Source organism: Dreissena polymorpha, chromosome 3 (genome assembly GCF_020536995.1).
Source record: "Dreissena polymorpha isolate Duluth1 chromosome 3, UMN_Dpol_1.0, whole genome shotgun sequence".
Lineage (NCBI taxonomy): Eukaryota > Metazoa > Mollusca > Bivalvia > Myida > Dreissenidae > Dreissena > Dreissena polymorpha.
In genome coordinates this window covers 50,475,470-50,495,679 of record NC_068357.1, presented here as the reverse complement: position 1 = coordinate 50,495,679, position 20,210 = coordinate 50,475,470, and the positions used below count along the sequence as shown (strand labels likewise).

The 20,210-nt window shown below is 33.5% G+C and overlaps 3 protein-coding genes across 4 annotated transcripts in view; 1 reads left to right on the top strand and 2 right to left on the bottom strand.

Annotated features, from left to right (window-relative positions):
* The window catches only part of LOC127872218 (palmitoyltransferase ZDHHC1-like), a 39,353-nt gene extending 31,458 nt beyond the window's left edge, over positions 1–7,895 (bottom strand). The window contains exon 1 of the mRNA XM_052415547.1: positions 7,789–7,895. Within this exon, the coding sequence (XP_052271507.1) occupies positions 7,789–7,847 (59 nt within the window). The 5' untranslated portion in view covers positions 7,848–7,895. The remainder of the gene's footprint in view (positions 1–7,788) is intronic.
* LOC127874089 (zinc finger SWIM domain-containing protein 6-like) overlaps positions 1–20,210 on the bottom strand; it is a 358,176-nt gene that overhangs the window by 45,804 nt on the left and 292,162 nt on the right. The window lies entirely within an intron of this gene.
* Positions 17,744–20,210, top strand: part of LOC127874090 (uncharacterized) — a 73,019-nt gene continuing 70,552 nt past the window's right edge. For both annotated transcript variants that reach the window (XM_052418210.1, XM_052418209.1), the window contains exon 1: positions 17,744–17,958. In XM_052418210.1, the coding sequence (XP_052274170.1) occupies positions 17,856–17,958 (103 nt within the window). In that variant the 5' untranslated portion in view covers positions 17,744–17,855. The remainder of the gene's footprint in view (positions 17,959–20,210) is intronic.

Here is a 20,210-nt window from a genome sequence, read left to right as displayed (position 1 = left end):
CAAAACATTTCAAAAACCTTTTGGCTATTTTTCAACTCCAGACTCATTAAAAAAAATTGACTCTATGGTGAAGCCAATTCTTTGTTATGCGTCCCAAATTTGGGGCTATGAATACGTTGATTCTATTGAAACTGTTCAAAACAAATATTGCAAAAATATACTACATGTTGCAAAAACCACAAACACGTGTATGGCTCTAGGGGACTGTGGTAGATTACCTTTATGTACGACATACTTTATCAATTGTATTCGATACTGGTGTACTTTATTAACCATGCCATCACACAGATATCCAAAACAATGTTACAATATATTAAAATCGCTTGACGATGTAGGCAGAAAATGTTGGGTAACCAATGTTAAAACTCTCTTATACAAATACGGCTTTGGGTTCATATGGATAAGTCAAGATGTCGGAAACATTAATAGCTTTATTAGAATATTTAGACAGCGTGTTATCGACTGCTTTACGCAAGACTGGCACGCTTCTGTTGAAAATTCGAGTAGATGTTATCACTATAGGCACTTTAAAAGTCTTTTAAATGTTGAGAAATACTTGTAATTAGATATTTATTTCAAATACCGTGCAGCCATGTCCAGATTTAAATTATCAAATCATTAATTAAATATTGAACTCGGTAGACATAGTGGTATATTGAAAACCGTATATGTAGTTATTGCCTACAAAATTTAAACACGTTAGTTATTGATTGTGAATTTCATGCCTTTTTTAAATGTCATAAATATGATGATGTTGGAAATTCATATTTGTTTAACTGGAACACATTTAACACATGGTACTGATCCTCAAGATTTCTATGTACTGATGTCTTCTCAGGATGCTGATATTGTAAGGAAAATCTCTCTTTATGTGTACCACTTGATGTTATTGATATCTCATGGACATGGAAGTTTGACACAACTTAAACTCTTACAACTGTATTAATGACATGCATTTTGGGCCGGAGGCCTTTATGTACAAATAAAGAATTCTGTTCTGGTATGTTCTGTTTATAGCTTTATCATGAGGACTCATCCAATCAGCATTACACTCTAAACAACTATTTTGAAGTAAACAGTCAACAATTATTAGAAAAATGTGCTGAATTGAATATATATGTAAAAAAATCTTTAAAATTATCACATAGAAATTGACAGGAATGTTACTCAGAAACCCATATTTACAAGAATAGTAGGATTGGCTACAACATCCTTGTGCTAATGGCACGTGAACTTGATTTAAACACCTACTTTGAGTTTAATACAAAGGATGCTTTTAAAAGAATAAAAAATATACCCAGTAAAAAGTGGCATTGCATTTATGCAGTCTTGGCATTAATTTTTTTTTGGCACTAGCCCGGTCGGGCTACCAGCTTGGAAATATCACTATCCCGAATCAATTTTAACTAGCCGGAATTAAAGTTATAATTCTGTTACATTTGTTTCTATGTTTGTATATAAGAAACATAGAACAATGAAGATTAAACAAATAAACACTTGATTATGTTTTTATTCATAGTTATTGATTGACAAAATTTTTAACATAAGGTCTCTAGAAATTATGTCATTTCATTAAGATGTTTTCCAAAACAAATGTAACCATAAAACTATATTAATATGGGAGTTACTATCATGATACCATATTCATTATTATTTAGCTAGTTAGTTTTATTTGTGTATACATGTCAAGCATTTTACAGTTCAATATAATCAATGCATTACAATATCGTAACATGTTAAGTACAAATACAAATACTACGATATAGCTAACATTGTAACTTCAAGTGTAAATGGTGCCTTTTATCACAGATCTAACTAATATAACGACATGATGTATACACAGGATAACCCGTAACGCCTAGACATGTAAACATGAATAAGCTTATTTCAAACGGGGTCCCTGGATTTTGTTAAACAGGTCTTATAAGTGACTATAAATATATAGTTTGTTTCAGTTCTTAAGATAAAAACGACATGATCTTACAAATTACTTCTTTACATATTAAAAAAGTGAGACTTTCAAACGTTGACATGATAATACATAGACTCATACAAATTAGCATAAAAATAAGCAATTTCATAAAATAAAACAAATCTAAAAGTAAAAATACATGGAATTCTCGTCTTCCTTCATTTCATTTAATAGATGTTTCTTAACAAGTTTCTTAAAAGTAAATTTCGATTTGATGGACTTTATATAATCAGGTAATGAATTCCTATCCTTAATACCATTGTAGTAAAATGAAGAACTAGTAAATCCATCAACTTGAGGTACATAAAAATTTAATCTTGATCTATTCCCATATTGATGGACATCTGTACATTTGACAAAATTGTCTTTCATATAGCTCGGGCATTTATTGTAGAAAATCTTATGGATATGGTTAAGTCGAAGTTGCTTGTATCTTTGCTCAATGTTCAATAAACCAAGATCTTCAAAATTCGATACACCAAGTGAAGTTATACTATGGGAATTGTTAATAAAACGAACCATTTTATTTTGGACTATTTGTAGCTTGTACTTGAGCTGTTTCGTGAGCCCACAATACCACGAAGATGATGCATAATCTAAATGGCAATGTATTAAAGAATTACATAAACTTATTCTAAGACTTTTATTTAATTTGCACTTTTGTCTATATAAAACATTAAGTCTAGAGTTAACCTTCTTGACTATATTATTTACAATAGATGTACCAGACAAATCAGCATCCAAAATCGAACCAATATATTTTACATGCGACTGAGATTTTATAACATGATCATCACATTGTATATTAAAATTGTCCACCTTAGTGAGTTTACGTTTCGAACCCAAAAGAATACACTCTGTTTTGCCTAGACGGATAGCTTATTGTCTATTAACCACTTATTACAGGACTCGAGCTATTTGCCTAAAACTTGACTGATGGTACTAGGATCTTTATGTGAATACAAATTTGCACTATCATCACCATAGAGTATTAGTTTACAATTGGATGATATACTTGTTTTCATATCATTAATGTAGGTCAAAAACAAGAGAGGACCCAGTATACTCCTTGGGGGACTCCACACACAACCGATTCGAAATCCAATTTAGCGGCATAAACATGCACAGACTGCGTCCTATCAGTTAGGTACGAGCGAAACCACTCCACAGACTCCACTCCCATCGCACGAAGCTTTTGACAAAGTATGTCATGATCTACAGTGTCGAAGGCCTTCTGTAGATCCAACATAATCATACCAGTGAACAAGCCCTTAGAGGTCTGTCTACGTATATGATCCGACAGGTGAATAAGACAGGAGTCAGTGGAGTAGTTCCCCCTGAAGCCACTCTGATACTCATACAACAGACCTTGCTTCACTAGAAAGGATTTCAACTGGTTGTAAACAGCTTTCTCTAAAAAGTTTGAAACAATGGACAAAATGCTAACCGGTCTATAATTAGAAACCTCGGACCTATTGTCATTCTTAAACAGTGGTTTTACCTTAGCACTTTTTAAATCAGTGGGAACTACATTGTTAACAATAGAGCTATTTATCAAAAATGTAATATGAGTTTTGATAATCTGGCCGGAATTTCATCTAACCCAGTACTCTTTGAACAATTCAATATGCTTAACTCTTTGTAAACAAAATCTTCAGAAACTGTATGAAGTTTAAACGAATTGTGAGCAGGATTTCTGTCTCTGTAAAATGATTTAAAAAAGCATGACGCTGTATTAAATAGATTTGGAGCAGCAGGAAGCTTATCAACTAGTACTGAAGCAACAGTTGTGAAAAAATGGTTAAATGATTGGCTATTGTTTCAGCTTTAAAACATAGTTTGCCCTCTATTTTTAAAACAACATGTGATGAGGATTTATTATTATTGCTATGGCCTAACGATTTTAAATGAGAACACAAACTTTTAGGATTGTGTTTGTTTTTTTCTAATTGACCACAAATATGTTCTGCCTTTGATTTCTTCACAGCCTTTTGGACCTTATTTCTATATGAAATATTAAATTTGTACATAAAATAGTCCCTATTTTTAATTAATTCTAAAATATTCGAATCAATATATGGCTCTGTTCTCTGCTTTAAACGAACTTCTTTGGTTGGAGCTATATTATCCAAAACTGTCAAAATGTGTCATTGAAAAATAAACAAAATTCTTGTACAGTGTCAGCAGTTTACAATGTACATACAATTCCATTCACAATTGTTAAGTTTGTTAATAAAATCTTCTACAGTATAATTTTGCATACACCGAACATAAACTGTGTTATGCTTACTTATTTTTTTCTTTTGTAGTTTTTCTTGTACAATATACTGGCAAATGGTCACTAAGATTTATGGGTAAAGTACCAGATTGAGAAACTTTATTACTTTGATTGCACAAGATATGATCTAATATCGATGAAGTTGTTTCAGTTATTCTAGTAGGATTAGCAATCAGTTGTTTCCGGTTAAACATTTCTAATTAAAGTTCATATTTTGTAAACAGTGAACACATTTTGTTTTTAAAACAAATATTTAAATCACCTAAAATAAACCATTCAAAATCAGATCGTAAATTCGATAAAATGTTTTCTAAATGTTCCGTTGAATCATTTTGATTAGGAGGCCGGTAGCAAATCAGAATAGGTTAAAGGGATCTTTTCACGCTTTGGTAAATTGACAAAATTGAAAAAAGTTGTTTCAGATCCGCAAATTTTCGTTTTAGTTATGATATTTGTGAGGAAACAGTAATACTGAACATTTACCATGGTCTAATATAGCCATTATATGCATCTTTTGACGATTTTAAAACCTAAAAATTATAAAGCGTTGCAACGCGAAACGATTGAATAATTTGGAGAGTTCTGTTTTTGTCGCTAAATTTTGTGAAACTACGAAGATTGCTTATATAAGGTATAAAATACGTCACACATGTGTACTCGGCGGAATAGCTCAGTAGGCTAAAGCGTTTTTACTTCAGGACTCTGGCAGGACTCCAGGGGTCACTGGTTCGAAACCTGGTCCGGGCAATGTTCTTTTCCTTTTTTCAATTATATTCTTAATTTTTTAATGGAGCTTTTACGATCTAATGTTTACATTTATCGATATAAAGCATTTAATGAATAAGTTAAAAAATGCCAAAATCTGTGAAAAGGCCCCTTTAAGTTTTTACAAGACGTATCTCATCCAAAACGGTCTCAATGATGTCACCGTGTAAATCAGTTCTTTCAGAAAATGCAATATTTTCATTTATAAATAAGCACACTCCTCCTCAATTACGATTTCTGTCTCTCTTTCCTGATGATATTAAAACCTGGTATAGAAATTTCATTGTTTGTGATGGTATCGTCCAACCAAGTCTCGTTGATTGCAATCACATGTACTTTACATAAACTGGCAAATAGTCTAATTTCTGACATTTTTGGTAATAAAGATCTACAATTAAAATGGACAAAATGCAACCCTTTTTGTTTAAAAACATCAAACGAATTAAAAACACTTGTAAATTTCGTTGAGTTAAAATCACTGAAAGAGTGTGATGATGATGAATGTCTACAAGTTTACATGTGTAGAAGATAGAAAAATACAACTAATAACAACTTACACATTGACTTGGCATATATTACAATGCTGATTTTCTATAACGTGCTGATGTTTCATCTCGTCAAACTTAATCTTAGGTTTCTTTTTCCTGAGTACTCTAGGATCACTAGGATCTATAGATATTGTGGTGATGTGCACAATGATGTGTGCAAGCATCACAACTCCTGTACTTATATATGCTGGAAGCTTCCAGGAGTTGTGTAGGGCCGGCACTAGTGAGGTGAAATAGATGACACCCAAAACCACCAGCACCAGCCAGGTAATTGCCTGGCGGGCAGAAGGCTGGGGCGTTCACCCATTTCTACGGCAAGGCTCTATCTCTAATCCTGATTCTAAATCCGGCATCTGAAGTAGAAATAACCACTGACTCTAACATACGTTTATTTTTGTTTCTTTCATATTTTGATTGTAATTCCTCTTCAATTATATTGTGTTTGTGGATTAGTCAGTTGAAATAAGATGCCTTTAACAACCAATGAAGTAACAGGTGTTTCTAAGCCATCAAAGAGAATGAATGTAGTTTAAGGATCAAGACAGTATATGAGTATTGACTTTCCATTCAAATCACATCAAAACAATCAAATAAGATACAGACGCTTCATTTCCCTCTTTTTCCCGCCATTTTGACAAAACGCAAAATTGAAAAACTTTTGGAATTTTCCTCATGAAACTGCCCTTTGGTAAAAAATAAAATCACACAAATACTTTATTGTGCATATATACATTACTTTTTACTATAAAGCTTTAAATATCTAGAATGACTTGCATCTATCATTTAAACAACTAGTGGGCTCTACTTTGTGTTGCAAGCTGGCTTATCTTTAAAAAAAATAAAAAATAAATGCAATTCACAGAGTCGCAAAATGATTGGGATTAATTTGAATTTAATTTTTAGAAATATGCCAAATTTATCATTTTGTGAATTGAAATAAAATAATGTACATCATCTTTCATAGACTAGAGATCGTGAAATCATGTGATATAATGTACCAAATGATTTTAATGATTAATATTAAGTCATATATTTATATATTTTTGATGTAACAACTTTATGAAAATTACCAACCACTCAAAAAGCAGCTAGCATAAATTTCATCATTTTTATAGAAAAACACTAAACTTGTGTTAAAGGGGCCTTTTCACAGATTTTGGCATTTTTTAACTTATTCATTAAATGCTTTATATCGATAAATGTAAACATTGGATCGTAATAGCTCCAGTAAAAAATCAAGAATATAATTGAAAAAAGGAAAAGAACATTGCCCGGACCAGGTTTCGAACCAGTGACCCCTGGAGTCCTGTCAGAGTCCTGAAGTAAAAACGCTTTAGCCTACTGAGCTATTCCGCCGATTACACTAGTTGATGTATTTTATACCTTATATAAGCAATCTTCGTAGTTTCACAAAATTTAACGACAAAAACAGAACTCTCCAAATTATTCAATCGTTTCGCGTTGCAACGCTTTATAATTTTTAGGTTTTAAAATCGTCAAAAGATGCATATAATGGCTATATTAGACCATGGTAAATGTTCAGTATTACTGTTTCCTCACAAATATCATAACTAAAACGAAAATTTGCGAATCTGAAACAACTTTTTTCAATTTTGTCAATTTACCAAAGCGTGAAAAGATCCCTTTAATATGTTTATATCATTTTTTTAAACACATTTAAAAACAACAGATGCGTTTGTCAGAAACACATCCCCCCTATTGCGCCGCTTTAAAATAATATTTCAATATATCATTTGGCAGGTTTAGAAATTATCTCCCTTTTAAAGCTTATTAAGATTACTTCACCAGATTGTATTTTTTTTACTCTTGACCTTGAAGGATGACCCTGACCTTTCACCACTCAAAATGTGCAGCTTCATGAGATAAACATGCATGCCAAATATCAAGTTGCTATCTTCAATATTGCAAAAGATATCGCAAAACTTTAACCAAGGTTAAAGTTTTGGGACTAAATGACAGAGAGACAGACAGGCCAAAAACACTTTGCACCCGATCATTCGATCCGGCGGAATCAAAAAGACTTATCAACATCAACATACTGTTTGAAAGTGAATCTTAACATAATTATAAAGATTTTATAAACATTTGTAGCAACTTTGTGTAGAATATTTTCCCATTTAAAAATCTCTTTGTTGAGCCTTTGAGGCAATAAACAGTATTCGCATGGTATTATTTCTTAAAATAATGCGAGTAATAAGGCCTACCTTAGTGGGTTATGTCGCCCCATGATACACGAGCCTTTAATATTTTTCATGGCGCGCATAAAATCAAAATTTTAGATTAAACACACTGAAACTGATAATGCGTCTGCTACGTCGTCAAGCAATGAATCAAAGCGCTGAAGGCACTGAAGATGTTCGCTATTGCATAATTTAACACGCAATTCATTTTTGAAAATCAATCGCAAGTTTGAAATGAACACACGCCATTCAACTTTATAAAGTGTGTGTCATAGCGCACGGGTCGAGTTTTGTGTGCACTTTTTATCAGCCTTATTATTTCATAGAAATAACTCAGACAAAATAAAAACAACATGCTTTTTGGAAGTTCTGAAAGCATAGAAAGTATGATGAAAATGGTAATGATACCTTAAAATAAAGAAAATTTGCAGTCACCATCATATTAAAGGAAATTTTTTTCTAATATCAAATGACTATCACACCAAGAATATAAATTCATAATGAAAGTTCCGTGTACAAAACTTTTGATTTTGACACCATATACAAATTCAAAATATACAACAATCTTCGTATCTTGTATATGGAGGAATAAAAGTATATAAACATTGCTGTTTATGCTTTACTTATTACCCGAGCAGTTCACACGGTGTCAACAACGCTAACATAAACATAGGTATAGAGCACTAATGCGCTTTTAGGCATAGCTGTTTCAGTTTTCATCTTAGTGACTTTTACATAACGCCAACAGACACGCATGAATATTTTCGAATATTTAATAAGCTGATTCGAGATACAACCTCTGAATTTTTGCTACATCACTGCATATGTGCTCAATTCAAAGGATGTAGCACTGTTCAGTGTAAGGAATTCCGGACTACACACTGTATGCTCAAACGACACAAATTGTGGCCCTTTTACAATTACGCGTTACAATCCATCTCGCAGAATTTCACTTTCGCCTCCAAGATGAGAAAACAATCATTAGCGAAATAGTATAGTGTCACGACAAGAGAAAATCGTTTAATTATCATACCACAATGTTTGCCGTACTTGGTCAGCACGTCTGGAAATCATTCCTTAATGTGTGGATAGGCTGCCATTATTAACAAGTTTGCTATTTTCAATTCAATTTTGTATCAAAAAGCATTGTTCTTAAATGTGGCATTTTCAATTCGCAATGAGATTTGTAATGACCCTCGTCATGCGAAAATGGGTCTTATTCCATATGCGCCCATCATATAAATAGCCCACTCAGCTATCTCTACTTCTGGTAAGGAGAAACATAACATATTGAGTGATTTTAAAGCGAACAGCATCGCCTATGGCCTGACTGCGCAAAAGCACATGTTGGGTTTAACAAACGCTTGCCGAAACGCATAAGACCCATTTTCGCATGACGGCGCTATTGACGTGTGATTTAAATGTGTCGAAAGAAAACTGCGTTTAAATAAAATATAAACATACGATATATTTTGATAGTGAAGAAAGATACTCATAACAAGGCATATGAGGACACATATGAAGTGCTCTACCGTAGTATATATTTTATTTACTCACACTAATGTGTGGTTTGACAATGCTAACACACATTTCATGCGGTGAATATGCAGCTTACAAGTGAAAAACACAACACAATAGTTTAACTTTTGTTTAATTGTATTTAATTATTTAGAAAACTAAATTGCTAATTTTATTACAAAGTCAGCGTATACGCCGACTACATTTTTAAAAGACAGTTATTGTTATAAATATATTTAATATAATATATTAAGTTGTTTTCGGTTTTAGCGATTAAAAAGCATTTTCGAGGTTGCCTATAGTATGCCTGTAGTAATTGATGAACTCATATCCAACTGTCTATGTATTGAGAACTGTGAATAAAACAAGCTTAACCTTCTACTAACCTTCTACTATTGCATTCGTATTATTATTATAAATTGTTTGTTATATTCGGGTTAAGCAATAATGAAACTTTTTTTTGTCTATCGTATCGCTGAAGTTATTGTTGAACTTATGCTCAACGTTTTATTAATTGAGAATATAAATAAGCGTCAACTTTTTCCCGAATCTCTCAATTTACGACCTGCACTACGTCATTGAGTTGTATGCGAGAGCGTAACCTATTGCGTTGTTATAACCCGTAAACTTTCCTTTGTTTATCGACAGGCGCATCTATTAATAGCCTCATATCATGAATGCCAAAACAACCGGGAAAAAGAACCACGTGACCAAATAGGACGCAAAACGCAAATACCATGCGACTACGACTTTTATTATGTAAGAACGCTCCGCAAATCCTTTGAAGTCGGAGCCTTGTGATTGCTATTACGTAAATAATTGACCTCTAACTGAAGTAAGCTAAGGAAACGCAGCACCTAATTGACCCATTCCTTCTATGTGCGAAGGCAGATTGAATTTTACTAATGTATGGTTTGCCTATTATAACACACATTATAATGCGGTAAATATGCGACTAACAAGTAAAAAACACTATCATTAAACTTTTGTTTTGAATTAAGTTATTTAGAAAACATTATTCCAAACCTTATTTCAAAACAGCAAGACTACATTTTTTAGAGAATATTATTGTTATATTTAAATGTTTTTTAACAATTTCAGCGATAATGAAACATTGTTGTATGTTGTCTATCGTATCCCAGTAATAATTGTTGAACTCGTGGTCAACGTATTATTAATTGAGACCTGTGAATATAAACAAGCGTAACCTTATACTACTGCGTTATTCTCACACGGACTCCCCTTTGTTTATCGCCAGCCTCAGATTTATGAATGAGCTGAGCGAAAATACTACGTCACGCACACGCAGCAGAAAGTGAACTATTTTAATCATTCATAAACAATCTCCTCCGCGACACGTACAATACAATCATTGTTTATTGATTCTTTTCTATAAAACACCGTTCGAAAATATTGAATGTAACACGATATTAATATAATGTTTCCATTTGTGAATACACATAATTGAAGAACTCAAACCTCTTGCATAAATTATACAACTCATTCTTGCGCGGATACGCAACGGGTATTGTGTTAATCATACCTAGGCCGTATCGACCTGAATTTCACACTAAGCACTTTAGACGGGCGCTAAAGCGCCCATCTAAAAATGCTTTGAATCCTTGGAAATAATAGTTCCGTATCATTCCGCCGGCTAATCAACTCTCGCAAAAAAGGTATACATGACGCAATCAAGCTGATCATATTTCTCTTCTCTCTATCATCTTTCGTATTTCCTAATCAAGAACCATGATATTTTTTATGAATAAACCTACGTATGCTCTATCCTTCGCAAAACTTTAATGACTTATTCAATGGCAAGGGATTGTATTTACCACATAGTTAGAATCATCTCCCCTGTTTACTTGGGTTATGGTTACAGTATACTAAATAATCACTCTCACTCTGGATCAGCAGACGATTTATTTTTTTCGGCGTAAGCTGAATAAGCCAGCTTTTCACCCTGACTTGACCTTTGTAAGTGTCCAATAAAATTCAAATAAAATTTCCCGCGGCTAGGTACGAATGAATACACTTCATTTATTCCATTGGCTGATTTGAGTATACCACCAGAATATTGGAAACATATCCGCGTCTTTGTAACACTGTTTTACTGTATGAAACAATTTTATCTCTAATGAAAAGGCTAAATAGATAGAACAGTTTTACACTCAATTCTCGACATCAATACAGTTTGTGCGTACACCTTTTATTTTCAGAGTATTACCAGCGCAAAAGCGTTTATACTTAAAAGGCTATGTTCTCATATTTAGTACTTACTTCCATATTCCTGTCAACATGTTAACATGTAAAAGTATAAAGAGCAGTGGAAGCGAGGCCTCACTTTAAAGAATATTGCATTTCAACCCGCGAGGTTTCGGGTCAATTCGCGGACATTCAGAGTTTATATACAGGTCATCACCGGAGTTCGCGGTCAGTAAAATCATCGTTATATAATAAAGACGCTATCCGTGAACTAGGTGACCTGGAATTTTCTTTAGACCAGAAATATGTTAAAAGAAGATATTCAGCAATATAATTATGGTATGTCAATAATAGATTCTTAATGTGTTTTCAACAATACAATGATAAATATTATTTTTAATAAATTTAACAATAATTATTCCACCATATTGCCTAATGTACTAAAGTGATATTATGAGCATGTAACAGTTTATAGGTGTCTATCGCAACCGTTGATTATTTTTGATGTTTCTACTTCATATACACTTATAGTAATTAATGCAGCATCAACATACTAAAACAATATACCAGAAAGAGAAAAATAATGCATTTGAATATCAACCGTACTTTCGTTTGACAACTGATCATGCGTTTACGAGTTGAACCTAAATTTAGTTTTAGTGCAGATTTGTTCATACGACACAAAGACACAATATTGTTTTACGGATCATTTCGGCTTACAGGACTGGGTGGGTCACGTAAGAATGTCGAATCTAAAATATATTTTTATAAACAACTGGTAGCAAGGTGAGTTGCAGGTAATTGATCAGTAACCACATTTAACTAACTATTTTGACCTGTTAATTCTTTTCAGCTCAATTCAACAGTGCAAAATGCCCATAATATCACTTTAAGCATGAGCACGATGATTCTCGATACTGTTAATAATCGAATCAAATAGCAATGCCCGACAGACCACTAAAACAGGTTTGTTCTCGTGTGGCCGGTTGACTCATATGTTTAAATTTCACTTCCATTCTTCTTTTGGTTTTCTGTTTTGTATCTATAGGTTTATGACCAGCAATATGTTATAATGTAAAATAAGCCGCGAAAACTCCCCGTAACATACCGTACTGCGTGTGATGCAGCTAAGAAATGCACAGAAAAAGACATTCGCTATCCTTGATCTCATTCATTAAACTATTTACGCCGTATATCTTTTTTAAAGATATTTCTTGTTTTTATTACGGAAAAATCCGAGATAGCCGATGTATCACGATTGTAATCACTCTGTGTATTGGACATTTTTTTTTATAGATGGTGACGTCACTACGTTATTGTCACCTCTAGGTCACATAACCCCAAACCGGAACTCCTGTTTGCAGGGTTACATGCAGCCAGTTTGATACTTAGCACACATTGTTCAGTGCATGCTGCATAGGATTTGTAAAATACATTGCAAATGGAATGTTTTGGTATCAATTTGAAGGTATATTTGTAAGCAATAAGAAAAAAAAGCTATTTTTGTGCTCTACTTTTTCTGTTGATGGTTACCGGCTTTGAAAGTAGGTCATACTATTTGAGCCCAAAATGGTCGCCTGCACAGCTGTCAAAACCGGTTTGCTTATTTTAAAGTGAATATTTTGAGTTACAACGTATAGAATTTAATGACATCCATTTTTTTAAAAAGATTATGCATTTATCTTTCCAATGATGTATGATGATATAGTGGGTAATAGCTTGATCATGGTAAAAATTGATATCGAACTTCAACTATTTTATATGTAATATAGAAGGGATTAATTGCGCATGCGTAACCTCTATCCTAAGACGCATCACATTCCCCTGGTTTGGGGAATTATGCTTCCGCCAAAGTATTTCTGCGTAGGAATGAAAATGTTAATTATGAAAGAAGAATCGTTATTTATTGTGTGTTTTAAACGGAAGTTGTTTAAAGAAATGTTATTTAATTATATTCAAATGTGATTTTGAATCTCTATTAAGACTGATAGCGATTATCAGAAGCACGATTACCTGACATGCTTTCCGTTTCACTTTTCAATCGTAAAAGAAGTGCTACCCACAATTCCTTTCGCGTTAGTACGCCGGTCAGTAAGACCGGTGTGTACACAATGATGTATTGGATCTCCAGAGGGAGGAAATTATCAAAACTTCATACATTTACTCTTTTATTAAATATTTCGGCCAAAGGCCTTCTTCAGTAAACGATTATCAAGACAACTTTACATAGCGTTTTCTTCTGTTGATAATAACGTCATTATCAACAGAAGAAAACGCTATGTAAAGTTGTCTTCATAATCGTTTACTGAAAAAGGCCTTTGGCCGAAATATTAATTAAAAGAGTAAATGTATTAAGTTTTACTAAATAATCCTTTTGTGTAGGCTGTACTCTCTAAAAAGATATCATAGTTGACTCGAATGTTTTACACTGTAAACTATTATTATGGCTTTATCTTTTGGAGATAGTGGTAGGGCATACATAGGTGTCCACTTCTAAATCCCCGAAACATGATAAACTTAGAAACTATAATAAAACATTGCACTCCAAAGGGTATTCTGGTTACCGTCGTATTTTAATATTTTATGTATTTTATTACACTAACCATTACTCTTATAGCGTATACCAATGACAGGTCCGATCTTTATGCTAGTAGTCTACAAAGCGGCTAACCGTTAATACACCGATATGCGGTAATCTTCATAACAAACAAAATGGCGTCCGACCGTTAGCAGAACCCAGCCGAAATCGAGATAAAATGTCCCATCCTATCATAATGAAACTTTATTTCTTCACATAATGGATAAAGTAACAACAAACTTATGTGTTTTCTTTGATTTATTACGTTAATTTGTTTTAAATATTTGAAGACAAATGTTCAATACACCGTTACGCGGTATCCCCAGTATAATCCCGCTAAACGAGCCGAAATGAAAACAGTGCATACAAATGCAAGACATCATCAATCACTTAATTACATAATGTCAATACACTCTCTGTTCATTTGATCCTGTATCAATGTCACTTCAGCCATCAGTTGGAACAAGTACGAAGGCGTCGTTCGATCCCGTGAAGCAAAATCTTTTAAATAAATAATTAAACCTCTAGGTCGGAGTTCAAATTCATTCAGAAGGCAGAGAGAACATCAAACCGCTATAAGACGTCATTCGCAATGCCAAATATTCTCGCAAAAACATTTTATTCGTTGACAAGGATCTGTTCAGAAAATGCTGTTACTACAGACCGTGCAACTAGGGCACACCCATCCCAGTCGCCCATTGTCGACGCTTGTAACTTCAGCGGACTCCGGATAACATTAGGGAACGCTGCCGATTTGATCATATCTCAACAGTTATGCAGTAGTGTTTTAAAGAGAAGAATATCGAGAGACAATGACAATAATCTAGAAATTAATGTATAAAGTATCATCTAATGGAACGATATTTAAAACAGGAAAAATCTAGGCGATGTAATTGGGGTATGTTCGTTTGTAATAAATTTTATTTTAAATATTAAATTACTATTGTTAATAAGAAGACACAATGAATTGTTAAGATAAAAATTGAAAAGAAGCCTTTTCTGACTGCATCAAATGTGTATATATACACGACGTGTACAAGCCACCGAAAGATATTAGTCTTACTATACAATTGATCATTTAAGCTATGTATTCATTACAGGTGACATGCATAGTCGTACTTCTAATGAACACGATTACATTTTTATAATGAATATCTTTATGAAAATCAGCCGCATGTTTATAATAACTATAAAAAAATCCACTTCGTATTAGTAAAGGTCAAGTAATAAAATATTGCGGTAAACGTCTAGTGCAACTTGTTTCAGGCAACAGCTAGCTATATAAGTGTTTCAATTGAAAATATTAAGAAATTATATGTTTGGGAAATTAAACTTTTTTTAAACATTAGTGGTGTACGTTGTAGATAATCGTGTTAACAATAAAACAGTTCAGTTTATCAAGAATGTTATTGGCAACGAATTTATGTTATCTGATCATGTAATGTGTTCCGTTTTAATTTTCAAATAATACAAATATTGTTATAAACAAAACATGCATAGAACATATCATCAAATATACCATAACTAATGATGCGTACGTCTCCTTAGATGCAGATAAAGTACACTTTTTTTCAACCCATCATTTACACGAACTTCATATTTTATCATTAAAAATACAAATACAGAAGACATTGTCAAAAGGTTCACACATTAACTATCAATATCTACCCTACACGTCTTTGGCAAAATATCCCGTTTCGAGGAAAACTTACCCAAACATCTATAAACTGTGTTTTTTTACCTATATGCTATAAAGATACATTTTAAATCAAGGCGAAATATATACAATTGTAATAAAAAGGGACGGGTATAGAAAAGCTTTCGTTTGTTGGCAGAAATAACTCGTTGTTGATATCTCGTTATAAAACTGTTTTGACAAAAACAAGGCAGCTACAAGAGTGTCGTGGTTGGTGTGCCCCGCCATTATTAGACCCTAAGGCTTATTATTTTATGTTATTAAACTAAAATACTTAAGGCGCAATAAAAGCAGTATAAGAACCTGCTGGGCTTGCTATGTGCGCTTGTTCGATTTACATGTGTTTTCCATTAGCGATTGAATGTGTAAGAGGTGCATTAACTAAACAATAAAACAAAGCCTTACAAATCGAAAAACATAACAATATGTTAATGCTGTCTCTCCTTTTTCGCTTTACATTAAATGACAGTATCATAGATCTATATTGTTTTCATTGTGCGCAATTATTGTTTACCCCTGTTGTGGTCAAACGCAATTATTTGTTTAATACAATACTTAAATATAATTAGTAAACGGGCTAGTATCTAGACATTATCAAGTTACTGATAACCTATTGTGGACAAATGACTTTTTAAAAATATCATACATATCTCATTGAAGCAACGGTAAAGTATTTTGCGTAAAATTACTCAAATAAATCACTGCCCAATACACTTCCAAGAGTCTTGTTATGATAAAAAGTGATGATCAGGTATTGTTTGCCACACTATGTTGACAGCTAGTGATCCTGCACGGCTGATTACATACCGTTGTGTGGTAGTGAGAGTGCCTCTATGACCCGGAGAGATATGTCAGCGGGAGTGTAAATTCTGTAGCTCTCCAAGCTGATGGGAAGGTTTAAGGATAGAGGACCGACGAATATCAGCCACCTCTCATCGAGGCTTAGAGGAATGAGAAGGATTCCAGACAGAGAAAACCCAATGGCGGAGACCTAATTGAGCCCTCTAATTGGTCCAACCCAAGCTACAGGAGGTCACCCCGTCCCGCTGCAAGGAGCCAAGCTACAGAGGTTAAATGCGACCGGCCAAGAAAAAATACCGACCACTAAATATAATACCTTGGCCTTTTAACATTCTTCAATGCAGAGGAAACAGCAAAAGCTTCCTTTCACTGAAAGACTACATGTCCACAACATTGATTTAACCTGTATCCAAGTAACACATCTTAAACTGAACCACGTGGTTATAACAAAACAACATCCTAGCACACGAAATTATAGTAGATACTAGCCAACAATATGAAATCCAAGGAGGCCACTGAACTCCACAACGTCATCAATGTGCACTACAAGAAGGTAGAATGGTTTACATTTGCAAGCCTCATAGACCTCTACATTATGGCCTTGCAGACAGACAACCTAACCATCAAGCGAGTCACATGGAGCTTCAATCAGGCCATTCTGAAAGCATATTCAAAACGACAAAAGCAATCCCACAAAGCACACACAATAATTGCAGGTCATATTCGACGAAAGAGCATCATGTCTTGAGAATAAAGTAAGCAGTACCATGAAGTACTCTAAGCAGACCTCTACTGTTGACAACAACATCGTCCAGAGAAAACCACTACTAAGCTAAGAAAAGCTACCTTCCATCAGATGTTGATACAGACAGGAACAAACTGTTAAAGCTGACCCAAAGGTGAAGACGAAAGAGCATCGACAAGTAATATATCTCAACGCTTACCAAACGTTCATATTTCAACTTGGGCCCCAATTGTAACAAAATGTTGCAGAATCACATCAGATTCGGGGAAAAAACATAATATGCATTGCATCTATCGCTAAACCGCTTTAATCAAGAGCAAATGACATCTTTAGAAATAGGCAGTAACTAATCTATTTAGTGGTATGTAACCAGCAGGATAGTTAAACCGAAAGTGGGAAATTCCGTATATATATATAATGGTTCCCACATCAGAACCGAGCCATGCGCGTAATAATACGAAAACCAGTGTAAATAAAAATGGAAACCACGGAAAAATTTCCGGTCATTATTCCACGCCGTGATTGTGTTTATTTCAATCACTCCACTTATGCGGTTTGTGTTTAAAACTGAATATTGTGTGACGCAAGTGGATGTTCTCCTGCCACTCAGAGACAACATAAATTTACAGGCAAAGCATATTCCTATGTTTGGTAGGTGGTTAAGCTTATCTTAGTAGTATGATTCAAACATTTTCAGAAAAAACAGGGTAGGTCTTGAAATAAACATGCTATCACAGGTTAAATAAAAAAAAATATGTTGACAATGTGCATGGATGAACATTTTAGTTTACTGTGTGTTGGTTGTCTATGACTATGTCATCATTTTCAAATTCGAGGTAAGTGTAGATACAGTTTTTAAGAAACCAAGTCCTCTTTATGGATTAGCAATAACATGTCAGCAATTTAATATTTTTGTATTTAAATACCAGAAATATCAATCCTATTGCTAACTCACTTGGGCATGATTGGTCATTGTCAGCTCAGGTACAACTTAAATGATCCCTGGGTACTCTTCAGAATACTTAAACGTATCCCAGGTACAGAAAATATACTCAAACATACCCAGCAAATTTATACTGTACCTGAGTTTTATTCACACCTGAAATCTAATGTCCTTAAATGCGCACTGAAAAGGTAACACAATTTTGAACAAAACATTCTTCTTTGAGTTTGGATAATATAGAGCCCATTTTACAAAATATTGACATTAATATGAACATAATTATTTTGAAAATATACCCGACAACTACCAATTTAGTCTTATAATTTCCAGGTAGGTTTTAGTATATTTTCCATATCCTGCGTACCTTTAAGTAGCCTGGGGATACAGCGTATCCGTTTAGTTAGCCTTTGTCTTTAAATACAAAGTTTTAATCATAATAAATCAAAGAAAACACATTAGATCCTTGTTATTATATCCATTTTGTGAAAAAAAGTTCCATTGTGATATGAAGGGACATATAATATCAATATCCACTAGGTACTACTTACTGTTGGACACCATTTTGTTTGTTAACGGTATGTAGAGTACTGCATATCGGTGTATTAACAGTTAGCCGCTTTGTAGATTACTAGCATAAAGTTCAAACTTGTGATTGGTGTACTATATAAGAGTAATTGTTAGTTAAACAAAATACATTACATTTTTATGCACCTGGTAGGGTGGCATATAGCATTCAAACTGTCCGTCCGTCCGTCTTTCCGTCCATCCGAAAACTTTAACATTGGCCATAACTTTTGCAATATTGAAGATAGCAATTCGATATTTGGCACGCATGTGTATCTCATGGAGCTGCACATTTTGAGTGGTGGAAGGTCAAGGTCATCATTCAAGGTCAAAAGTAAAAAAAATACAATGCAAGGGAAGTAATAAGCTTTAAAAGGAGATAATCTCTAAACCTGCCAAATGATAAATTGAAATTTTATTTCAAAGCGGCGCAATAGGGGGCATTGTGTTTCTGACAAACACATCTCTTGTTCCTTTTATTTCAGTAGTATGCATATTTTTATGTGTAATACATGTTTATAGTATATGTGCATTGTATAAAAACATAATAAATTAATATAAACATAATTACAGATTTCAAAAACAACAACAACTTAGCCATAACTTTGAATGTTTTAGTCCTCTAGGGTCAATATAGTTTTAACAATTTCTCATCAACTTCTCTTCAGATTAAATTTGATGATAGTGGGTAACTGAAAATAAAAACATTAATTGGAAACATCCAGGTTAAATATCAGAGAAAAAAGCAACATTTTATTTCAATTGACTGATATGAAGTTTTAGCGAGTAATCGTAATCATAGTAGCATACCCATATATATAAAAAATGCAACACCATTGCCATGTGACGTCCTTTTTCTACGACATGTTTCTATTGTAAAATACTCTCTTAATCCTTAACAAAACGTATGCAACTGTGCAAGATTTTGTGAATAGCATCGCATTTTGTTATAAAAGAGAACACACTTACCCATAGTTAGGCCATTTACCAGGTATTTTTGTTTATAATACCGTGGGAAAAATATTGCACGTATCTAAGGGTGTCACGATACGCACACCTTACGATACGATACATATCGCGGTACAGTGTGTACGATAAAATACGTATCGCGATATGTATTGTCAGATGGAAACAACATACAAACCATTTAAAACAATTTTTCAATTTTATTTTAAGACCTCTACATATGTGTCATTCAATATATAAAATACCATATAATGTCATGAAAGTACATGAATTGACAATTAGTTATTATTATTTACAAATCTAAAACTTTGATTAAATATGAACACGAAACTATGAATATGTTTAAAAAATTCGGACTGCTTTATGTTTCTTTTACTTCAATTGATTATTTAACTTAAAAATAAAACATGTTTACCAACTAGTCAAGCTG